This window comes from Mus pahari, chromosome 5, assembly GCF_900095145.1.
Source record: "Mus pahari chromosome 5, PAHARI_EIJ_v1.1, whole genome shotgun sequence".
NCBI classification, from domain to species: Eukaryota; Metazoa; Chordata; class Mammalia; order Rodentia; family Muridae; genus Mus; species Mus pahari.
This window is the reverse complement of record NC_034594.1, coordinates 164,824,270-164,847,435: the sequence shown is the minus strand read 5'-3', so window position 1 is coordinate 164,847,435 and position 23,166 is coordinate 164,824,270. Positions and strand designations below refer to the sequence as shown.

The window sequence follows — 23,166 nt, the reverse complement described above, 5'->3', positions numbered from 1 at the left end:
TCCTGATCAGCAGGAAGTAGTCTAACAATAACATGGATCCCTTTCTGACCCCTGACTTGATTCAGGGATCTCTTTCCTCTCCTCTCTATCTCTTTTCCCCCTCTTATCTAGTGTTAGGGGATTAAAAGCGTGGAAGAAAAGGGGTGGAGAAGGGTGGAAGAAAGATCTCACAGAATAGCAAGGAGTGCTTATATCCTCCTTTCCTTTTTGTGGCTAAACAGTATGTATTAAAGAGCATGTTTACTTTAAAAAAATATTTAAAGGTAATAGTAGTTGTAGTAGTTTTAGCTGTGTTCGAGGCTGAGGTGAGAATATTACTTAAGCATGGAAATTTGAGGCAGTCCCTTGTATGTGGACATTTATAGAGCTAAGTCTTTTCAGTTAGTGAGGAGAATAATAGTACCAGAAGTGAGGGACAAAGATCAGGACTGCCTAATGATCACAGTGGCTTGGAGGACTGGTGTTGGTATCTGTGGCATCGAAAGTGGTAGTTACAGCGAAATGTGCTAGACTCCAAAGCAGCAAGAAGAGGATTTTGAATGTTTTCTTGGAAAGAAATGACATAGTTTTGAGAAAGTCACTATTGTAAGCTCCTGAGTTGAGTGTGTAAATATGCCACATTTTCACACTGTCTCTGTGAAGAAGCTTGACTTTCTGTCAAAATGCAGTCTAGAGTTTAGTACAACATATTTTTACCTTTTTATACTGTTTTTGAAATTTCTGAGCCTTAGGGCCAATATCTTTATGTCAGTGTGTCTTGATGACTTCTAGAAGGGATAATAACAGATACTGAATGACTAGCAGCTTTTTCTAACTGTCCTATTAAAATGTCAAAAGAGTTTTTCTAAGCTAGAGTCTCACTAGTAGTCCTGGCTGACTTGGCACTCACTACATAGAGCAGGTTGGTTTCTAACTCACAGAGCTCCACCTGCTTCTCAAGTACTGGGAGTAAAAGCATGTGCCACCATGCCCAGCTGTTGGAATGCATTTTAAGTCTTTTCTTTCTTTTTTTTTAAAAAAAAAACTCTGGTTCAAGGAACTTTGATTAGGTTGTGAATTTATAGAGATGTGATGTTAGCAAAGAATAAGCTTTTGCTACTATTATTAAAATGACATTTCCATTTTCAGTTTCACAGAAAGCAGGAGTCATGGATTCTCATTCTCAGTTCCTTGAACTTCTGTTGTGAGTCTAGAGAGAGAAAGAGTCTCCTGCAGTGGCTGTTGTTTCTAATGTCCGTTGGCTCTGCTGCAGGTTCTTCCAGCACTGACAGGTGAGGTGGGGTGCAGGCTAGGCTAGATTTTGCAGTCAATGGGAAGCAAAGGTCCTGGCGACTGACTGCACAGTTCCCCAACCCCATTCTGCTCTCTCTGAAGTGCTATTGTCAGAAAGGACCATTTTTTCCTTTCCTTCTCTCCTTCTCTAAAGGTTGTGAGTTTTGTGTGTTTGACACTAGGGGTTTGGGAGAATGAAACTGTAGACCAGCTTTAGAACCTGGAAGCTTGCTTGAGCTTTTCCAATCCGTCTGCATCATCCATCTGCTGTGCACTCCTTTGTGATGTGCTTTGAAAAGGAGCAGGTCCACACCTCGCTGCTAGAACAAAATCTGCCTGGCCTACTCTGACAAACTGATCCTTCACCAGACAAACTCCCCCTCTGGCTGAGAGGTTCAGGCTCTGTCCCTGTCAGTGTATTGAACATGGATGGATTCCTGAGTCCTTACAGAGCTCCCATGTGTAGCCAACTGTTGCTATCTGTCTGTGAGATAGGGCTGAGCATTTTATATAACACAGTCTTGTTTTCTCTCCTGATGTTTTTGTATTAGAGAGAAGCAGGAGAGAAGGCAGCCAGCTGTCAGAAGGGGTCAGGGTGATTTTCCCTTTTCCTCATAGCTTCCAACGTCATTATCAACACTAAGTTTCTAATGCACCTGGGCTAGCTTCTAGAGTACGTAGGTCTGTAGACGTTTTCTAGAACCACTGCCTCAGCACTTTGTTTTTGTGGATGTTATTGTGGTGCATTCATTCTTTACTTATTTTTCTTTGTATTTTGTGTGTTTTGGGTTTTGGAGGTCTTACTCTGTGGGCCAGATTGGCCTCAGTTATGACCTTCATGTCTCTGCTTTCCCAGTATGGGGATGATAAGCATGCAGCACCATTCTTGGCTTTTATTGGAAAGAAATGATAAATTTTTGAGACAGTGATTAGTGTAAGCCTCCTGAGCCAGTAAGTGCAGTGTGTAAGTGTGCCGTATCTTTACAGTCTCTCTGTGCAGAAGCTTGGCTTCTGTCAGAATGAAAAATGCAGAGTTACTGAATAGTCTTTGCTCCCCATTTATATTGTTCAAATCTTCTGGGTCTTAGGGCTGATATCTTTCTGGGTGGCCATTTTCCCAGATGACCTTTGAAATAATTTTGCCAAGCATCTTCTTGTGCAGTTTATGTCCTCCTCCCTGGTTTCAAGAGGCTCTTGATAGAAGAAGTAGTTCAGTTTCCAAGTGTATTGCTTTTTCATTCAAAACATGTTAGTTTTTTGTTTTCTGTGTGTGCTGATAGCATTCCACAGCTTTACACATTTTTGTTATTCCCATTATGTGTTATGTATTTCATTGCTATAATTAATGAAAATTTAAAATCCTGTTATTTTTTGCATACATAAAGTTCATCTTGATATTTATTTTGAGTAATTTTTGTGCATGGATTACAGTTCACTTTTTTGCCTATGGTTAATGATGATTTCATTATCACTGTTGAAAAAGGCTACCCTGACTTCACTGAGATTCCTTTGAAAAACCAGTAGATCATGTGCTTCTTTGTGGGTTGTTTCTGACTGAAGAGAGGTGATCGACATTGCAGATGGTGACAGTGAACTTCATCCTGCTGCTTACAGTGCTGTACCATTGAAATCTAGAAATCGTTTATTTCTTGAAATTTTTGTTGGTGCTACAGACTGCTAATCATAGTTACGTGAAACCATAGGAAACGAAATCTGAATATAATCTGCTGTAATTTTATTAGAATTGTCCTCCAAGAGCTCCCATGTTAAAGGCTTATTCCCCAGCCTATGGTTCTGTGGATTGAAGCTAGTAGGAAAAAGTTAGATCCTTGCAAACATGCCTGTGACAGAGATAGTGAGATTTTGACACCTACTTGAGTCTGTTTTTTGATTCCTAGCTGCCATAGGTAAGCATGGCTCCTCTGCTATGTATTCTGGACAGCTGTGTTTGCCACTACAGGCCTGTAGCAGTATGGTCAGGCAACCGTGACCATGGACTGAGACTTCTGAAACTGTGAGCCAGAACAGACCTGTCTTTCTTTTAGTTGATTATTTCAGATAATTTGCCACATCGATGAGATGTTTACTAACACAGCCTAACTTTCTGAGGCAATATGCTTTTAGACACTAATCAGAAGAGCCAGGGATTGCTTAAGATTCTGAATCATTGGTGTAGTCACTGTTTCTTGTGTGCTAGATTTGGTTAGAAGTTCTTTCCCTCTACTTAAGCAGTTGTTTGCCCAGCTGGTTTCTGACTCTTTATATAGTGTGTGCTAAGAGGCACTGTACTATATGTGTGACTCAGTGCATACATCTAGATAGCTTTTTGTTTTTTTTAAAAAACTTATTTATGCCCATTTGTCTGTGTGAATATATAAAGTGTGTGTGTGTACATGGTGTCTAGAAGATGGTGTTGGGTCCAGTGGAGTTAGAGTTACAGGCAGTGTAAGTTGCGTAATTAGCATGGATGCTGGGAACCGAGCACAGGTCCTTGCTTTTAACTCCTGAGCTGAACTCCACCCCCATGTAATTTGTTGTTGGTGGTGGTTTGGTTATTCTTTTTGATTTGCTTTTTTTGAGACAGGGCCTCCTGTGTCTCAGGCTGGTCTTGAACTCACTATGCATGATCCTGAACTTCTGGTCCTCTTGCCTCATCTCCTTACTTCTGGGATTACAGGCATGAGTCACCACATCCAATAAATTTCATGATGGAACTCAGGACAAGCACGTTACCAACTGAGCTATAGCCTCAGCCTGCTTTTGAGACAAGGCCTTACTAAGTAGTTTAGGCTGGCTAGACTAGATTAGTGTGATCAGCCTCCTAAGAGCTGAGGTTGCTTATTGGCAACACCCAATAATGTGCAGACCTTTTTTCTGGCCATTCTCAGATATGTGTGCTCCAGCCTCCTTTGAGTGTCATACTCTCTTATCTCCTCAGCTCAGAAAAGTCAATGTGCTTTCAGGTCACTCTACTCTGTGCACTACGGTACTCTCCTTTCTCCAGACAAGAAGCTTTTGCAATTACAGCATACTGGTATCTCAGTTGAGTGATCATTGCCCTCATTTCCTCTGTCCAGTGTCCTAGGTGGTACTGTTTCATGTATTTCCTCTGATGTTACAGCATTATCGGGTACCAGGCTGCATCTGATCTTTGAGGCTCTTGATTGGACCTAGAGAAAGTAATGACCAGAATGGGGTCATCTGGAGCAGAACTTTTAGAATAGAGATTGGATAATACCCAGAAAATGGAGTCCTACCTACATTAGAGAAGAGAATTGGAAGAAATTTAGGTAAGGAGAAAAGACAGAGAAACCAGAGAATTAAAAATTAGAAGTTGTAGGTTTATTAGTAATGAATGTGTTCACACAGGAAGCTTTGCCCCAGGTATACCTTAGGAAAGTCATCTACTGGACATGTGACATTGCCTTTAGTCTGGGTAAGTTTTAACATTCTAAAAATGATAATAGAAACATAGTTGCTTGTATTATCTTTAAAACAAATTCACAATGATGAAAGATGTATAATATATTTACTTAAAGGTTAAACATACTATATCTTTGACTCTATTCTAAGCATGTGGGGATATTAGTAGAATCCCATTGACTAGAAGATACATGGTGCCATCTAATGGCTAAGGTGAAGACTGTTCAGTGTTCTGCATATTGCTTTGCAAAATCTGTTGTTCTAAATGTCTGAAGTGCAGTTCTATTAAACACGGAGATTTGCTTATGTTTCACTTTAATTTACAGTGTTTTTTCCATATTCAGCAATACAAGTGTCTTGTCACACTTAAAACCATGTATATGTAGCTAGCTTACTTGGAAGCATATTAGATATAAATTCTGCTTATAAAACAGTTTTAATAAATGAGTCAGGTTTTCTGCACCTGCTTTGTTTTAACTTTTTATTTCCCCGTTCCAACACCTATAAGTAGTCATAAATAAGTGGTACTTATAGACTCTCATTTCTATGTGTATGTGCAGATACAGTTGTGTGCCCGTGCATGTGGAAGCCAGAGGTAAACTGGATGTAATTCCTCAGGAGCCCTTTCCATTGATTCTTAAAACAGAGTGTCTCACTGGCTCAACAGATAGCTTAGGTTGGGTAGCCAGCAAGCTTAAAAAAAAAAAAAAAGCAGCAAAGCAATGCCAAAATGAAGCTTGAGATATTTATTTTCTTTTTGAGCATTGATGAATTATTCTTTTTGTCATAATGATGAAAAGAATTGTTAACTAGGCCAACAAGATAGCTCAGCAGGCACTTACCACCAAGCTTGATGAACTTAGGTTTGGCATGTCAATTTTCTCTTTTTAGACTAGTAGTGATGGCTGTAGGTTCTACCCTTAGTCTCCCTCCATTTGAGAGCCCACTGCTACCTGCAGTAATAGTCACAATGCAAATGCTAACACATCCCTGGCTGGTATCCTCTGCCACCTCCATCTGCAGTGGCTTTCCGTGCCTAGATGCCCTAGTCTGAGCTACCTTGGCTAGATCCTTGCTTCAGAGCACCTTCTACCTATTATGAGAACCCCTCCTCTACCTCTTTGCTCCTTACCTTGGGTCAGCCTTGTTCCTGTATCTTCAGCTTCTTCCCCTAGGTTTGTGCCTCAGTCATGTGCCTCCGTGCCTTAGCTTGAGTTGGCCCTGACATCCTGAGTTTGATCCTCATAACCCACATAGTGGAAGGAGAAACCAACTCTCTTAAGTTGTCCTGACTTCCACACTCCCTTTACTCCCAATCTCTTTACAATGAGACATAAAGATTGTTTTTTGATTGCACATCTTTTTGTATTTAATTGGAAGGTTGTATTTGATCACCTGAAGTAATTAATATTTTTCCACATAACTGCCATGTTTTCTATTTTGTGTCTGTATATGTCTGTGCTACACTTGCGTGCTTAGTGTGTGAGGAGGTCAGAAGAGGGTGTTGGATCCCTCAAAACTATATTTACATATTGTTGTGAGTTGCCATTTGGGTCCTGGGAATTGAACTTAAGTCCTCTGAAAGAAAAGACGTAACTGCTAAGCCATTTCTTCAGGATCCTGTCCTCCCTCAAGTTTTTTTTTTTTTTTTTTTTAAAGCATCCACATAACATCTCACAATTAGTATTTTATTTATTTATATCAGTATGACTCCTTATGGGGAGATCACTTGGTAAATTATTACATGCATGGCTGCCTTCTTATGCAGTTGTTGAATAAACAATAGATGTTTTGTTAGATGATTGTGATACAATATCAGTGATCAGAAGTTTTAGTTTTTTACCATTGGGAACAAACATTAATGAAACACAAGAAAAAGGAGTATTTAAAGATGAGTGTGGGACACAGTCTGCATTCAGCAGTTGGTATATAATGGGGCCTGGAAGGGGGCCTCCAGAAAGAACCTGTTACCTATATCCTCATTTCCTACAGTGTCTTCACACTGCCTCTCAGCAGCCTGCATCCACTCCAAGTCTTTCTTACACCACAGAGACCTCACCACTTCCACTTGTCCCCAGGACCCTTGGTGTTATCTTCTCTGCTTCCCATTCTACTTATTCTTCTCTCTTAATGAGTCATTATCACTTTTTTACTATACATATTTTTTGCTTTTTCTTTGTTCTCTTACTCTTTCTTATTTTAGGTTCTCCATATTTTTAGATTCTACATTCTTCATGGTTTGTCTTAGTTAGGGTTTTACTGCTGTGAACAGATACCATGACCAGAGCAACTTTTGTAAGGACAACATTTAATTGGGTTCAGGGATTCAGTCCATTATTATCAAGGTGCAAGCATGGCAGCATCCAGGCAGAGTTGGTGCAGGCAGAGCTGAGAGTTCTACATCTTCATCTGAAGGCTACTAGCAGAAGACTAGCTTCCAGGCAGCTAGGATGAGGGTCTTAAAGCCCATGCCTAATGACACACTTACTTCAACAAGGCCACACCTACTCCAACAGGGCCACACCTCCAAAGAGTGCCACTTCCTAGGCCAAGTATATTCAAACCATCACAATAGTTTAGCAGTTACTTCTTCTAAGAAGTCAGAATAGTTACCCAGTCCTTCCTTTGCTACGTCTTTGTTTAGGATTGTATACATTGTCTGCAGTTTTCTCTTGCTGTAGGTGGTTTTTGGATATGTTAGTATGTAGTTAGTGTTTCCCAGAGGTTCAAACCAACAGAAAACACCTTTCCCCATGGTAGCAGGAAGGTACCTGCTCATAACAAGAAAGTTTCTTAAAAGTCTTCAATTTCAAATTCAATATTTTCTTACTTAGTTTTGGTGGCAGGGATCCAACACAGGGCCTAGTGCATACTAAGCATGTGCTTCACCACTGAGCTGTAACCCACCCCCATTTTTTTTAAAACTAAAAATACTTAAAACTTCTTGATTATTAAATTATATAACATCTCTCTAAATCTCAGCTACACTGGATACTAATGAGATCTCTGTCATAATATTCCACCAAATTCTTTTTCTTTCAATCCACTGAGCCACTGCTTGTCTTTTTTCTTCAGGAATGTGGTGTGGTTAATGCTGACTTCTTTCCAGTTTATCCCGGATGCAGCACTGCTCTGATAAAGCTCTGAGAGCTGTAGTGACATACTTACAGCCTTTAGGGCCAGGACATTGTGCTTCACACCGACCACTCCTCTTAGCATGCTTGTCAGTACTGGCTGGACAGCTGTCTGCTTCTGAATTGGAAGATTGCATCTCTTTTGAAAAGCATTTCTTTAAAACTAAAATACATTTGCCTTTAGCGTATCTGGTACAGATATTATACCAATGGAAAAGGGGTAAAGATTGTTTTACAAACGGAGCACCACAGTTTCTGTCTTGTCTGCCTTGGGAATGCAAGGGAACAATGTTTATATTTAGATAACTGCATTTAAGAGGAAGAAAGGTGGAATGCTGAGCCCGTGTCATGTCAAACTAATGTAGACCAGGTTAGACAGCATGATGTAATGCCAGATGTGGTTTGAATGAGAATGGCCCCATAGGCTCATATGTTTGAATACTTGGTAGGCCACAGTTGGTGGTGTTTGGGAAGGATTAAGGGACATGGCCTTGTTGAAAGACGTGGGAAATGAACTTTGAGTATTTAAGAGCTCTCATCATTCCTAGTTAGTGCTCTGAGGTGTGCTCATGTGCCTCCCACCATGTCCTACCCCTTCTTTGCCTGCTATTTGTAGATAAGATATAAGCTCTCAGCTACTGCTTCATTGCCATGCCTGTCTGCCAACTGTCATTCTCCCTCATATAATGGTCATGGACTCACTCTTTGAAACTCAAGTCCCCAATAAACTTCTTCTTCTTTAAGTTGCCTTGGTTATGGCTTAGCACAGCAATAGAAAAGCAACTAAAATAGCTGCATTTCTTCAATACATGTCAGCTTATGGAAAACACATTCAGAATGAGCAGGGATGCTTTCATCACTTGAGGTAGAGAACTCTGGCATACCACTCAGTTTTAAGAAGATGACGTTTGTCTAAGAGAATGGAAAGAAACTGTCTACTGGTTACCATACTTTGGTGGTTTTGAACTAAATTATGAAATAAGCCTATCTGAAACTGGGTGACATCTGGAATTGGCTCTGAGTAGAAAATTCTCCTGCAATTTGTGTTGAATTTTTAAGATCCTGTTGTTTTAGGGTTTTCATTGCTGTGAACAGACACCATGACTAAGGCGACTCTGATAAAGGACAACATTTAATTGGGGCTGGCTTACAGGTTCTGAGGTTCAGTTCATTATCATCAGGGTGGGAAGCATGGCAGCATCCAGTCAGGCTTGGCACTAGAGGAACTGAAAGTTTTACATCATCTTGTTCTAAAGGCAGACAGAAGACTGCTCACCCAGAAGCTAGGAGGAGGGTCTTAAAGCCCATGCCCACAGTGATATACCTACCCCAACAAGGCCACACCTTCTCCAACAAGGCCACACCTCATAATAGTGCCACTCCCTGGGCCGAGCATATTCAAACCATCATGCCTATTGTAGAGGATCAGTTATGGAAACATAATTGTAAATGTTGAACAACTGCAACGGGAAAACTGAGAGGTGAGGCCTTGGAAGGTGCTCTGTGATGTCATTTAAATAACTTATCAACAGACAGAGAAAAGCACTGGGGCAGTTAGCTCTAATTTGTTCATAAGAGAGATCACGTTCCTGTGGGGAGACTATTAGGAGGGTGGGTGGTCTTAGTCTAAACTTAACTGGAGTCAGATTTGCAGCCTTGGCTATCCTTGAAGGAAAATTTCTCCCAGAGAATGTTGGACAGAGTTTGTGTAATGGTTTTATTTACATACATTGTTATTAGTACATTGCATATTATTAAATCTGAATCTTAGTATTTGGCTATAGTTAATGTTTGGGTTCCTGGTTTATTTTTTTAAGATTAATTTGAGTATTTTATTGTTATGAAATTTCCAAGGTTAAATTGAGTAGTTTGTTGAATTGAAATTTTAATTTATTTAGTTGTACTTGTAGGAAATGTATAGCTCAGTCTTCTGACAGTTTGACATGTGAAATATATTGAGTGGCTCCTGTTAATCCACACAAGTCTAGGTATCTGTTTTTGGCAGAGGGAGTTTTGTTTACTCTGACATTTTAGAGTTCACAAGGAATGCCCTTTTGGCCTTCCCTCTGGGCCTCTCTTGTCCTTAGTTGTTTGTAATGGATTATATAATCAATGATGTTCTTTCTAGTGCTTGCAATTTTTGAATAAATATAAAATCCATAGTTGTTATCTACACATTATGTTCATTTTGATGACTGTACATCACTTTTCCAGTCTGGCATCATTTGTATAATAATATAAACATTTCAAGGGACATATAATTTGTGTAACTGAGATGTTACAAAGGTAATTTAAGAACATCAGATTAATCTTTTCTACCCCTAAATTATTTCTTGGTGTCCCCATAATTTTTTATTTTATGTCCAATATATGAATAAATGATTAAAATATTGTAAAAGGTTTTAGACATATATCGTAAACAAATTTTTAAATGAAAGTTGTATTTTTATTCTGTTGACATTTTGGTCAGGAGATAGAATGGCATCTATGAAATGAATTATTAAAGCGTACATGATGGTGCAGGGTTGATCTCAGGTTCCATGCTCAGTGGACAAGTCTCATCCACATGCTGCCATGCAGATTGTAAGTTTTGCTCTTATCTCTTCTGTTTTAAAAGAACTATAAACCATACTTAGTCTTTGTCTAATTGAATAATGTATTTTGTAATAATTCTAAAACGTGTCTGTGCATTAGAATCTTGCTTTTATATAAAGTTTTATTTAGGGCAGAGAATGATGGTGGTGACAAGTAAGTGAGAATTGGAGACATTTGTGTGGCAGCCAGTTTGCTTATACTTGTTTATATGCCAATTTTAGTTTCCTTTTTTAAAAACTACATAGAAAATGTCCATTTGTGGCCTAGTATAGTACAGAAATTAAGTATTCTTCAGTCAAAATGATTTGTCTTTGTTTTGACTGTCATAGACATGTTTCAACTTTTTTTTGATAAAATTATCCTAGAAGTTAACATGACTCTTATCACTATTACTGCAACTTAAGAACTGACAAAAGTGGCATTTATTTAAAGTTTGCTTTTTCTAAGTATTTGTTTCTAAATATAATGATAATTGTCTAAAGGAGTTTAGTATATGTAATAAAAACTCGGACAAAGCCAATTCTCTGGGGTTTTCTCATGCAGAATCATTGTACTTTGTAATATTTATTTTGCAGATAGCTCAGTGAATTACAGTTTTTGTTGAAGTACCGTGATGATCAAACTTCCTCTTTGATAGAATATCTTTAGTTTAAAATTTGTTTATTGTTGTAGAATATATTTATTCTCAATCAGGGCTTCTACCCCACCTTTGATTATACGATTCCCAGATAAAACACACATGACCTTTAATTTATACATTAGCCTTTATCAGCACTAAAACTGGCCAGATATTTACCCTCTATGCTATTAGAATCTACTTTCCTATCGATAACCCCAAGTTATTACTTGCTACGTTCCTTTTGGGCTGCTCTTACCTTCAACTGGCCAGCCCTCATGGCCATGATTTTAAGATTCTTGTCCTATGGTGTCTTGTCCTCTCTCCTCGTGGTCTCTCCTCACCCTGAACCAGGTAACTCAAGACCCACCTACCTCTAATCTCTCCAGTGATCAGCTGTAGCCAGTTTTAGTTAACCAATGTTTTAAATCAAGGAACAAGGTTTGCACAACAAAGCTTGTAAATGAGAGAATTCACTCATGGGCCTAGATCTTTGGGTACAGAATTAAGCATTGCAGTATATAGCAAGAGACCAAACCTCATGCCTGGTAAATGCCACACAAAGAGACTTTTGGTTAAACAGTGATTCTCAACCTTCCTGACGTTGTGACCCTTTAATAAAACTCCTCCTGTTGTGGTGACCCCAACTAGAAAATTATTTTGTTGCTCCTTCATAACTGTAAGTTTGTTACTGTTAATGAGTCATGATATAAATATCTGTGTTTTCCAATAGTCTTAGGTGACCCCGGTGAAAGGATCATTTGACCCACAAAGGGGTTGCAACCCACAAGTTCAGTTTGGAATCAGGATTCTCAGTGCCTGACTAAACTCAAATCTAGGCCTGTCACCTCTAATCTCTCCAGTGATCAGCTGTAGCCAGTTTTAGTTTTAGTGAACTTAAAGATCTCAGAATCTTTAGAATGTTTTAGGGTCTCAGTAGTGATACCTGTCAGATGTGTTTATTCAGGATTAAAGGAGACAATACTATGAAACTGTCTCTGCTAAACAGTGTTGAATAATTGCTAACATTATTCATAGTAGATTTGGGGCTTATTATTTGGTGCTTTAAAATATTGAAACTTTGAATTATGGAAAAACAGTATACTTATGAAATTTTATTTGTTGACTAAAATAAGTATATTTATTTCTTCAAATATACAGTACTGTGTGCTTTCAATAGAGATTTTGAAGGTTTTCCTTAGGTAACACTAGGCATTTAAAAGTAGTCTCTTTGTCTCTCTCTGTCTCTCTCGTCTCTCTGTCTCTGTGTAGTGTGTGTGTATATATGGCCAGATGTCAGCCTCTGGTGTCACTGATTCTTCAGGAGCCATCCACCTTGCTATTTGGAGCAGGATCTATCACTAGACCTGCACTTTCCTGATTTTGCTAGGTAGAACAATCCATATATTCTTGGGATCCTCCTGTTTCTACCTTGCAGGCACTGAGCTTACAAGAATGTACAACATGTCCAGACTTTTATGTGGGTGTTGGAGATTGAACGCAGCTCTTCATGCTTGCATAGCAGGCTTGCTGGCTGAACTCTCTCTTCAGTTCTGCAGCAGGAATTTAAAATATTTTTGATTATTTAATCTTATTTTTTGCTAATAGAGTTTACCTGTATACATGTCTGTGAACCACATGCATGTAGTGCTCATGAAGGCCAGAAGGTATTGAATCCTGTGGAACTGGCGTTACAGAATATTGTGAGCCACCATGTGGGTGCTGTAAGCTAAACCCAGGTTCTCTGGAAGAACAGCCACTGCTCTTAACACTGAGCCATCTCTCCAGCCCCCAACAGGCATTGTTAATAGCTTTACTTGCCTTTGGTGCATGACCTAGAAGCCTTGAAAAGGATAGGTCTATGCATTTATTAATTAACTATATCATTAGGAATGTTCATAATGTCTATAAGCAGATTCATAATATGAGATTTTAGGGGAAATTCCAATCTTATAGTGAATGAAAAATATCAATAGTGAAGTCTAAGTATAATTTTTTAATTGTGTACAGTGCTCATGTCTGTAGTCTGATTTCAGTGCATCTTCTATTGTGGTTTTATAGATAGGTGAGATTTAGGAAATGCTTATATACTCAGAACTATTGATTGTTTGGAATAATAAATATTTTGATTTTGATGTAAAGATGAAAATAGAGATCTGAAGATTTATAATATTTGCTATTAGGAAATGTCACTTTTCTATAACCATATTGATACCTTAAATTATAGCTATGTATTTTCTGTGTTGGAAAATGGCATTTTATCAAGTGATAGATCAAAATTATGGTTGTATGAGTAGTGTATTTGGAGCAGGCCCATTTTTCCTTTTCCTAGTGGAGAAAAGTGGTGTTCCTGTTTGTTTGTTTTTGTTTTAATTTGTCCAAAGATACAGCATGTACTTACCAGTAAATTTGCAATGAGTAGATTAACCATTAAGAAAGCCTCACGTCTGAGTTTTTGGCTTAATTTTACTTTGTGAATGAAGGTTTTAAGTATCGTAAAAGGAAAAAATGGGGAAAGCCCCAGGTCTTTTATAACTAACCTTACTTTCACAAGAAAAGCATGTTCATGTTCTCCTCTGAGATATTCTGTTGACATTTCTAACATATCACAGCAAAACTACTGCCAGTATGTTCCCTAAAATTTCTTTCTCCATGTGACTTTTCCCCATGCTGTTAAAAAAATAAAATGCCTTTCATGTTTTTCATGTTGGTTAATGGCACTTCTGTCTACCTTACCTTTCAGTTTGGAATTAGAATTATCATCAGCTTTTCCTGGTCTTCTAGATTCTGTTGATTGACATTGCTTACATTCTTTGAACAAAAATTAGAATTCATCCCTTCTCTTTGCCACTGCTGCTACTGCTTCATTAAGAGGGGGCTGGTGAGATGGCTCAGTGGGTAAGCGCACCCGACTGTTCTTCCAAAGGTCCAGAGTTCAAATCCCAGCAACCACATGGTGGCTCATAACCATCCGTAACGAGATCTGACTCCCTCTTCTGGAATGTCTGAAGACAGCTACACTGTACTTACATATAATAAATAAATAAATCTTAAAAAAAAAAAAAAGAGTTCATCATAATCTTGCAGCTATTCAGTGCCTATCATTCCATTTTTCTTCATTTTAACCACTGTAAATTTTCAAGACATGTTTGTTGTAACCCTGTTGTTCTCTAAGTTCATATTCTTTAGGGCAATATCAAAGATTGACAGTTTGAATTTGCTTTTTTCTTTACTTTTCATTATCATAATATATTCTTGATCTTTCTAGAACACATGTTCTCTCATTCATTCATCTATTCACACACATACTTGTTCTCAGCCACTGGATGTTGTAAGGTACATGGAGGGCAGAGAGGTAACTACAACAGCTGTTATTGTTACTCTTCAGTGGTTTGGGGGATGTTACATCTTTGGCCTTGCAAGTCCATCTGCCTCTTTCTATTCATAGAATCTTTATTAGTCTTGATCTACACACAAGTGCATCTTCTTTCTAAATTCTTCTTTGAACCTCAGAAGGTGGTTCTTCTGTCCACCCCAAGGGTTTACATTCCTGCCTCTGATAGAACTCACTGACTTTTATTATGCTTACTGGTTTTGAGTTGAATTTCTCATGAAGTTAAATTTATAAATTTACAAAGGAAGGAGGACGATAAAAGTAATATAGGAATAAGTTGGGTACAGTGGATAGGAAAAAGCTGAAGAGGAGTTGAGAAGGCAGGAGAGACTGTGAGCACTGGTAAAGCACTGCTCCTAGCATCTTTGGATTCTGGCTGGGTATGTGCTTTATGTCCTGCAGATCAGTTTATGGTGGGAATGGTCATTGGATCTTTGAGAAGACTGAGCTGGCCACAGATACTTGCTCCATGTGCTTGTTGCCAGCTCCTCTGTCCTTACTGCCCCTCCTTTACAGTGCTGCTTGTGCTTTATCTGCTCCAACACTGCTGACCCAGGTTTGAGTAGACTGTAATGTCATACTCTGTTCTACTTATGGTATGCCTGACTGTCATGAATAATGAAAAGCTAACAGATAAAAGCACTAATCACTCACCAGGTAGTGACCTGGTTTTTAACAAATGAGATCTGCTTAAAGAATCTTGGGGGAGATTATGTGCTCGGTGCTGCTTCAACAATGGAGGGGGAAGTAGGCCATACTTCACAGGAGATGTTTGATGTTTAAGATCCATCTACTCATGCAAAAACATGGCCTTTGTCTAACTCCAGATGACTGGTACTGTGCCAGGCAATGGAGATGTGAAAGGACAGGGAGACTGATGGAGCTGGGAGTCTGAGTCTCCCTGGGTAGTATCGTGTATCTCGAGACTAAATTCTTTTTAGTCTGATAGCTCATCATACTAAAATCTCATGCTGCTTCTAGAATATAACATGTCCAATTTCTAGGATTCACACATATCTTTGCTTCATTTGGAATAATATTAACTTGTCTAAGTCCTGTTAGTTCATAAAATGTAGTCACAGAAGCTGTAGCTTTCAGAGAAGCACATTTGACCCTTCAGCGCGGGTGCATATGGTACTCGTGATCCTGTACTTTTTCCGTCCTACTCTGTATTGTGCTTACATTCTAACTGCCTGCATCATATGTGTGCAAAGCCTGGAGCTTGGTGTATGGCTGATAGTTCAGAGATTTTATTGTCTGAGTGGAATGATGTGAGAGGTGGGTTGAGCATGTCAGACAAGAGGAAGGGGAAGGGCAAAACCCAATCTTGAGTGTTCACTTCAAGATTAGACAGACCCCTTTGACTGGTGTGTGTAAGAAGAAGGGTCTGGAACTTAAATGCTAGATTAGGTACTCCCCTGGTTAATAAGAAGGTTCAGAAAAGCTTTGAGAGATAATACTAGTACATGCTCTCATAAATTTAACAATTTTTAATGCATGAAAAATATTTTTCAAAGAATTTTTTCTAATTCCATGCCAAAATTTTTATAATACTTTTCATGGATTTAAAATAAGTTAACTGCTTATGTTATGTTTTCAACTTTTTAAAAAATTCTTTCAGTATACTTATTTAGAAACATTTTAAAAAATTTTGAATGAATGCTGTTGAATATATTGAAAATATATCTTTACACTTTGTAGGGTTTCTTACAAACTATTTTAGATTATGACATTTTAAAAGTAGTTGACATTAGATAACAAACTGTCTAGCGTATATTGGGAAATTCCTTCTTATTCTCAGCTTTGACTTTCTTTTCTCTAGTCTCTCCAGAGGCAGTTGGATTTTTGTCAGCGGTTGGGGTGTTTATTGTCTTGATGCTGCTCCTTTTTCTCTATATTAATAAGAAGTTCTGTTTTGAAAATGTTGGAGGGTTTCCAGATCTTGGTTCAGGATACAATACACGGACGAATTCACAAGATAAAATGTGTAAGTATCATCACCACTTCTTTATCTGAATTGTTCCTTGTTTTAATAAGTGCTGTGAGAAGGCCAACTTTGGTATGTGATAAACTTAACTTTTGAATCTCTACTTTGTAAGGCTGAAATGTTTGTTAAGTAATTATGTTCAGGTCTCCTGTTGCCTACAGATTGTTAAGCTACTACATAAAGGTAGTTGTCTATTGCAAAAAAAAATAATGTTTTTACTTTGCATTTATTTATAAGGCATGTTTTTGAGTTTATGCTAGGAGTAGATAATGTGTTAAGAGAAATAGCCTGGTCCATTGCGCACAGGGTTCTAGGAGAGCTTTCCCAGTATCCTCATCAAGCTCTGAGGGCACTCAGTCTTTGTTTTACATATCTTCTCATTGGCAGCGGGAGGGTGATTATTGCTGGAGGAGGTGTTTTTCCACACTGTGCTGTGGCGGGAGCACACAGTGATTGTACTCTAGTGTGGTTAGATCCTGGGGAGCTTGAGGACTGCAGTGCTGCTTTTCCCCATTTTTAGAGAAGCTTTAAAAATTGGTATTACAAGAGGTTTTTATTTGCTGTTTCAAATATTCTCTGATATAAATGATAGTGGGGGATGCTGAGAATGGTAAACCAAGGCGTTGATTTAGGAGTTTGAAGAATGAGAGCAGAGGGAGCCATGCTTTTCTATGTTCAGACGCTGGAGAATGCTTTACTCTTCTGATGACCTAAACGATGGCATCTCCTTATTTATAAAGATCTGGTAATTACCAAATTATGTTTTGATTTCTGTGTTAGAAACTATGCTGCCTTATATGGTTCTGATCTGGCTGACTGTTTCTCATGTTCCACACTAGACCTATGTGTTATTCATTTGTGGGAATGAGCTGCTTAAATATCAGTCTCTGCCTCTGTCTCTTTTGTCTGTCTCTCCCTCCCTTCCTCCCTCCCTCCCTCCCTCCCTCTTCATTCTTCCCTCCCTCAATTTCTTCCTCCTTCCAAGTCTCTTCCTCCTTCCTTCCTTCCCCCTAATCCCCTTTCTGTAATTCTCTGGTTCAGCTTCCCTAGATTTTCTTTTATGTCTTTACATTTCAAAAAGCTTTTGTTGATGGTAGATTATATCTGTTAATATATGTTTTTTATATTAATCATATAGTTACATATTAACTGTATATTATATAATAAAATACAATAATTGCATGCTAATTATATAATTATAATATATAATATAATTACTGTATTAGCTAGTAAACCGAGAAAATTAACTTTTGCCAACTTTTCTTTTTGTTTTTCACACCAAAAGAAAAATTTGTAGAGAAGAATGACACTGTCATATACATTTCCTATAGGTCCATTAGGATGAGCACAATAGGGGTCAGCTTGATTCTGGTGTCTGCTTTCCTATTAGGTTTGTCTCACCTGTGGGAAACTTCAGTTTGCATTTGTAAGCAAGGGAGAGTATGACATTAAACGTCCCCTTGCTACCACTGCGCTAGTAGTGTAGCCTCTAGATCTCAGAAACATCCAATTTTCCTTTTACTTGTTAAAGTAAAAGTGGGATTCTCCATATAAAGCAAATAATATTAAATGTGTCCATGGCAGTGTCCCAGAAACACCATTCAGCAGGTGCTGTCACCTGTTCTCCCCGCTCTTGCCACCTTGCAAAACTGTTTAGATATTTTCCTTTCAATACAGTTCCTAATTTAAATATTGGTAGTCCGTTAATAGTTCATTCCCTTATGCTAACCCTTAGCAAATAAACTGAAGTGCATAATAAAAATCCTTTCTATACTTCTTCTTTCAGGTATAGACTAAATACCCAATAGTATTTGAGGGAAAAAATAATGTCTTGCTGCTGTTTGATAGCTATGGAGTGGGAAAAGATGTCATTGCACTTAAACCAAGTGATTTGAGTTTTATTTTTTCCGGAGGAGTCTTTACTTCAACGTATTTCTTCCAATGCATATTGCATTTACAGAAAGATTAGAAGACAGTGTGAAATACTTCTATCATGCTAATGATAGCAACATTTAAGTAAATGTTAAATTCACATACCAAAGTAGTTGATATTTTGAGAAGAGGAAATTCCATTATTGCACCTTTTAGGCACAAAGAACTGGAAAATGGCATTTTTCAAAAGTTTTCAGCAGAATCTGCCTTCAGTGTCCTCCCTGGTGGACACAATCAGTAGTGCTGTAGAAGATTTGAGCACTGCAGTTGGGGAAGTCAGCTATGCCATAACTGACTCAGTTGCCGGGCAGGTAGCAAGTATGATGCATGGCTTTTGCCCGGAGGAGGGAAGCTGCACAGCGGAAGAGGCTGCAGGGTCTTCTAAAGCCCAAAATGCAGTATTGCAAGATACCTCCAAAAATACTGCTTGTCAGAAAACACGGTCTGATTTAGATCACAAGGCAAAGCATATAACCTGCCACAACACTTCAACTTCACAAAAACAAGAACAAGAAATATATGAACAGGGGTTGTATATTCATGATGAGCAGTGGGCAAACTCAGAATACCAAGAAACTGGAGAGGCTGGTGGTGCTGCTTTGAAAGGCCTCATGAGTGATGGGGTATCAGCTGTCAAGCAGAAAATGAGGCCTGCACCCACTTGCCATGAACTGGAACAGACTCACAAATGTGAAATATCTGGAATAGGAATCTCTGGGAATGATAAAAGTCATTTAAACAAGGTAAGTTATCAAGAAGTGAAAGGAAGTCTGAGCACCAGTGGACAGAACATTCTCTCTGTGCAGAAGTGTGTGGTCACAGACAACTCTAAAGCCAGATTGCAGCACGTACCTATGGGAAGAGAACAAGAGAAATTGGGGAATGTCACTAAAAGTAAACATCCTAGTGATTTAGAGCATTCTGATCATTTAGAAAAGGCTAAAAAACATAATAAATATGATGGATTAAAAGGGAATGAATGTTCAGGAGATGAGTGTTCTCCAGAAGATACCACAAGAAACAACAGATACAGGGCACAGAAATCCATTGTGAAGGAAGACACATGTTCAGCTCCATCAACAAATTGTAGAAACACGTTTCCCAGGAAAATCAAGGAAAAAATAAATCCAACAAAATACTACAAAGTGAAAGGAGACATGAAAGCAAAGAAAAACGAGGCTAATTCTTCTAAGAGAGGAACAGCAAAGTGTAAAGTTGGCAAATACGCTAAGATATTACCAGAAAAAGGTGAGGTCTCCTAATGTTGGTTTGAGTGATTAAATTTTCTCTTGATTTTTTTTTAAACTAGAAAAGCATCTGATTTTCTCAACTTTTCTTTCCATGTCTATACATCTAATTTAAATTTTTCTTGGATCTTCTTACTAGGAGATATGTTTAGAAGCATTTAGTTTTTTTTCAGTCATTTTCAGATACTCTGTGTTATTTTATACCTCCAAGTATTACCTGTGATCCTTATAATAACTGAGCAATTTCCAGCAGTTCTAATGTTTCCTTTTCTTTTTTTTTGTGTTCTTGAAAGTAGAGTTTCACTGTGCAGTTCTAGTTAGCCTGAAATTTGTTATGTAACACAGTCTGGCTTTGAGCTTCCACTTATTGAGATTACATCCTTCTTTCCATAATCTTAATTATAATTTATTTTAATGACAGAAGTTCCATGCATACTTTAATTTGAATGAATTTGCTGTGATACTCATTTCAATTTTTTTTGTCTTTTATAACTAAGACCTAAGTTGGTTATACAACATTGTTCTTCAAATCTACCCCAATGAGAATCTATATAAAATATGTTTTTCTTGAAACCAATAGCTCCTATATTGTTAAACAAAATGCTTCTGGCTATGTCTTTATTCATTTAGCTCTACCATAAAATGTCATGAGAATGCTATAGTTCATAATGACTGTACACGAGAAATACGTTATTATTTATGAATTCTTTCCATAGTCAAGATTATGAGTATTTATTGTGTTTAGCTACAATACTTGTGACAGTTTTCAAAACATCACTACAGTGTATGCTGCTGATAATTGCTTCCAGTATTTCCTCCTCACTGCCTTATTGGTGATCTGATCAGAAACTCCCAAATGCTGGCTTTTGCTTATAAAATATACACCTGTAGTTTTATATAAACATTGATTCTCATAAGATATCAAAGATGAGTAGCTATGAAAATCATGGAAGACTTCAGTTCTGCTATATGACCCATCGGTAAGAGGGGAGGTCTGCTGTGTATTGAACAGTGAATTTTTAGTGGCACAGGAGAAGCTGATCCAAGACTGATGGGCTAATTAAAATACAGTTTGTGGAGCCGTGTTCATTGTAGAGTCCATTCTCATAACAGCTGTGATTCACTGGGCTTCAGTGGACTTGTTCAGTTCTGGCAGCCTTATTACTTATGAAGAAATAAAGTAACATATTATTTAAAAAATGACAATAGAGTGGCTTCCAGGAATAAACACAGTTACAGTAGCACTGAAAGATTTTCTGTTTGTTTTGCTTCATTTTTATTGAGGAGCACTCTGGTATCTGAAGAAACCAAAAGCTCTCAAGTATCCCAAAGGGGAGTCAAATACTGACCTCTTGAAGAAATTGCCCATTGGTTAACATTCCATGTAGTTGTATTGTTTGGATTCCTAGTATCAGTGTAGTAGGTTTTCACCTGAGAGATTCAGGGTTAAGGAAGAAGGAAGGGTTTCTCTGAGTTTGCGTGTAAGGCATTCTGGAATAGAGGAAGTTTGGCTAAACAGGGCTTACGTGGGGTGTGACCTCCATGAGGAACTCACAATGTGCCTGCTGCCTTTAGGCCTCATTCCTGTACTTCACAAGACATTCACATTTTGAGCTGGGTGTCAGAGGGTGTGGTCTGGTTATCATAGCATTGTCTAGCCAGATTCTTGATGATGATGAAATTAGAGTATCTGCATTGCTGTAGATTAACCACCGGCTACATATGGCTTTATACACTGTGAGTGTGACTGGCAGATTCGAGAGTTTGGGTGGTATCTGTTCAGACATGAGTAATGAACTCTTAACTGCTCTACTGCTTCTTAAAGAATACAGACTTTATACCACCTAAATTAGAAAAAATTTCCTAGTAATTCAACATTCTCTCTCTCTCTCTCTCTCTTTCTCTTTCTCCCTCCATATATATGTATATATGTGTGTACATATATATATATATATACACTATATGTGTATAGACTGCATGTTGAAATGTGTATAATATCTATCAAATAATAATATACTTTTAGCTTTTCTCCTTGTGAGTTGCAAGCTCACCCACTCATTTTAAAGGCTACACAGTCCTAGTTTCTATGTTGAATGGGTGTGCCATCACTTGCCTAAGCAAGGCACAGTGATAAGCATGTTGGTTATATATCTTGTTTTCTTTTGCTAGCAACATACTTAAAAATGTATATCTATATTCAGTTAATTTGAAATGGTCTTGGCAAGTTCCTAGAAATGGAACTTTCAGAGACCACAGAGTTTGATGCTGGACTTGTTTTTGATGTTTTTATGTTGCATTTGCTCTGTGGAAAACGTGTGCGAGTTACAGTCTCAGAGTGACATCTGCGTCTTCCCTTTTCTCTGTCTCCCTGTTAGTACAAAGCATTGATAGTGCCGAAACGATGGGCCAAATGAAAACCAGAAATTTGTCTTATAACATTAATTGTTTTACTCCAGTTCATTAGTAATGGCAGCATTTATACTTTCATTTGTATATAACAAGTACTTTACAAACTTGTACAGTGTGGCAACTATGATTTCATTTGTACCTGAAAAGGTTACAAACAACCCCTGTGACTAAGATTATTTATATAATTAGAATATACGATGTGATGTTTCCTATTAACACATAAAAATCTAATGATTTATCTACTTACATGAAAAATATATTTTCTAAAGCTGAAATTTTAGGATATTATATACATACATATACACTAATGTTACAGGATACTTTCAATCAGTTTAAGGGATAGTCAAGAATTTCAGAAATTTTAAGGATTGTTTCTAATTAGCTTCACCTTGTGTGTATGTGAGCACACACACATTTTCATTTGTGTTTGTGTGTATATGTGCATATATGTAATAAATAACACATTTTAATAAATTTGCCACATGTAAATATATTAAAATTATAATTTCTCTTACTGTTATCCAAATAGATAATTCCTACATGGATAGAGATGAGCCTGGTTCATCCTCTGAAAGTGAAGATGAAGCACTGGGTAAATATCACGAGGCCTTATCCAGAACACACAATTCCAGGTGGCCATTGGTAGATTCTAGACAAAAGAGCTATGCCTGGGAAACAAGGCAGAAGTACAGCCCCCTGTCTGCAGAGTACGACGGGTACAGCACTGAGGCATCCATGGAGGACGGTAAGAACGCTATTACTTTAGATGATTTATACCTAAAATTCTAGGTATCTATGGTTGCACACTGACAGGGAAAGTGCAGAGGTCTGTTTCTAAGTGCAGTCCAAATAAAAATTTTGAGCTTGCAATCAGCTCCAAAATACTCCACATGGAAGGACTAAGTGGTGGACTCAGTGTGATACTGGAATTCTCACACAGTGCACAGTGCTGACACTGAATGAGAGGAGGTGTGAATGTGCTGTTCCTCAGGTGCAGGCTGTTGCTAACACACATGTTTCAGCAGTCAGCAGGCTCTGACTCAGAGTATGGTCTCTGCTATCAGCCAGGTGCCTTAGTACACAGACAATGACATAGTGTTCTCTTATGTGCAGTGTACTTCTTCTTTTTTTTTTTTTTTTTTTTTTTTTTTATTTAC

At 38.0% G+C, this 23,166-nt stretch overlaps 1 protein-coding gene across 2 annotated transcripts in view; it reads left to right on the top strand.

The window, feature by feature from the left end:
• Syt14 (synaptotagmin 14) overlaps window positions 1–23,166 on the top strand; it is a 142,277-nt gene that overhangs the window by 29,385 nt on the left and 89,726 nt on the right. The window contains exons 1-3 of one of the 2 annotated variants that reach the window (XM_029538863.1): window positions 16,342–16,421; window positions 18,208–19,601; window positions 22,539–22,754. In XM_029538863.1, the coding sequence (XP_029394723.1) occupies window positions 18,527–19,601; window positions 22,539–22,754 (1,291 nt within the window). In that variant the 5' untranslated portion in view covers window positions 16,342–16,421; window positions 18,208–18,526. Of the gene's footprint in view, window positions 1–16,256; window positions 16,422–18,207; window positions 19,602–22,538; window positions 22,755–23,166 lie in introns of those variants that run through there. The other variant, XM_021198403.2, reaches the window with a different exon arrangement.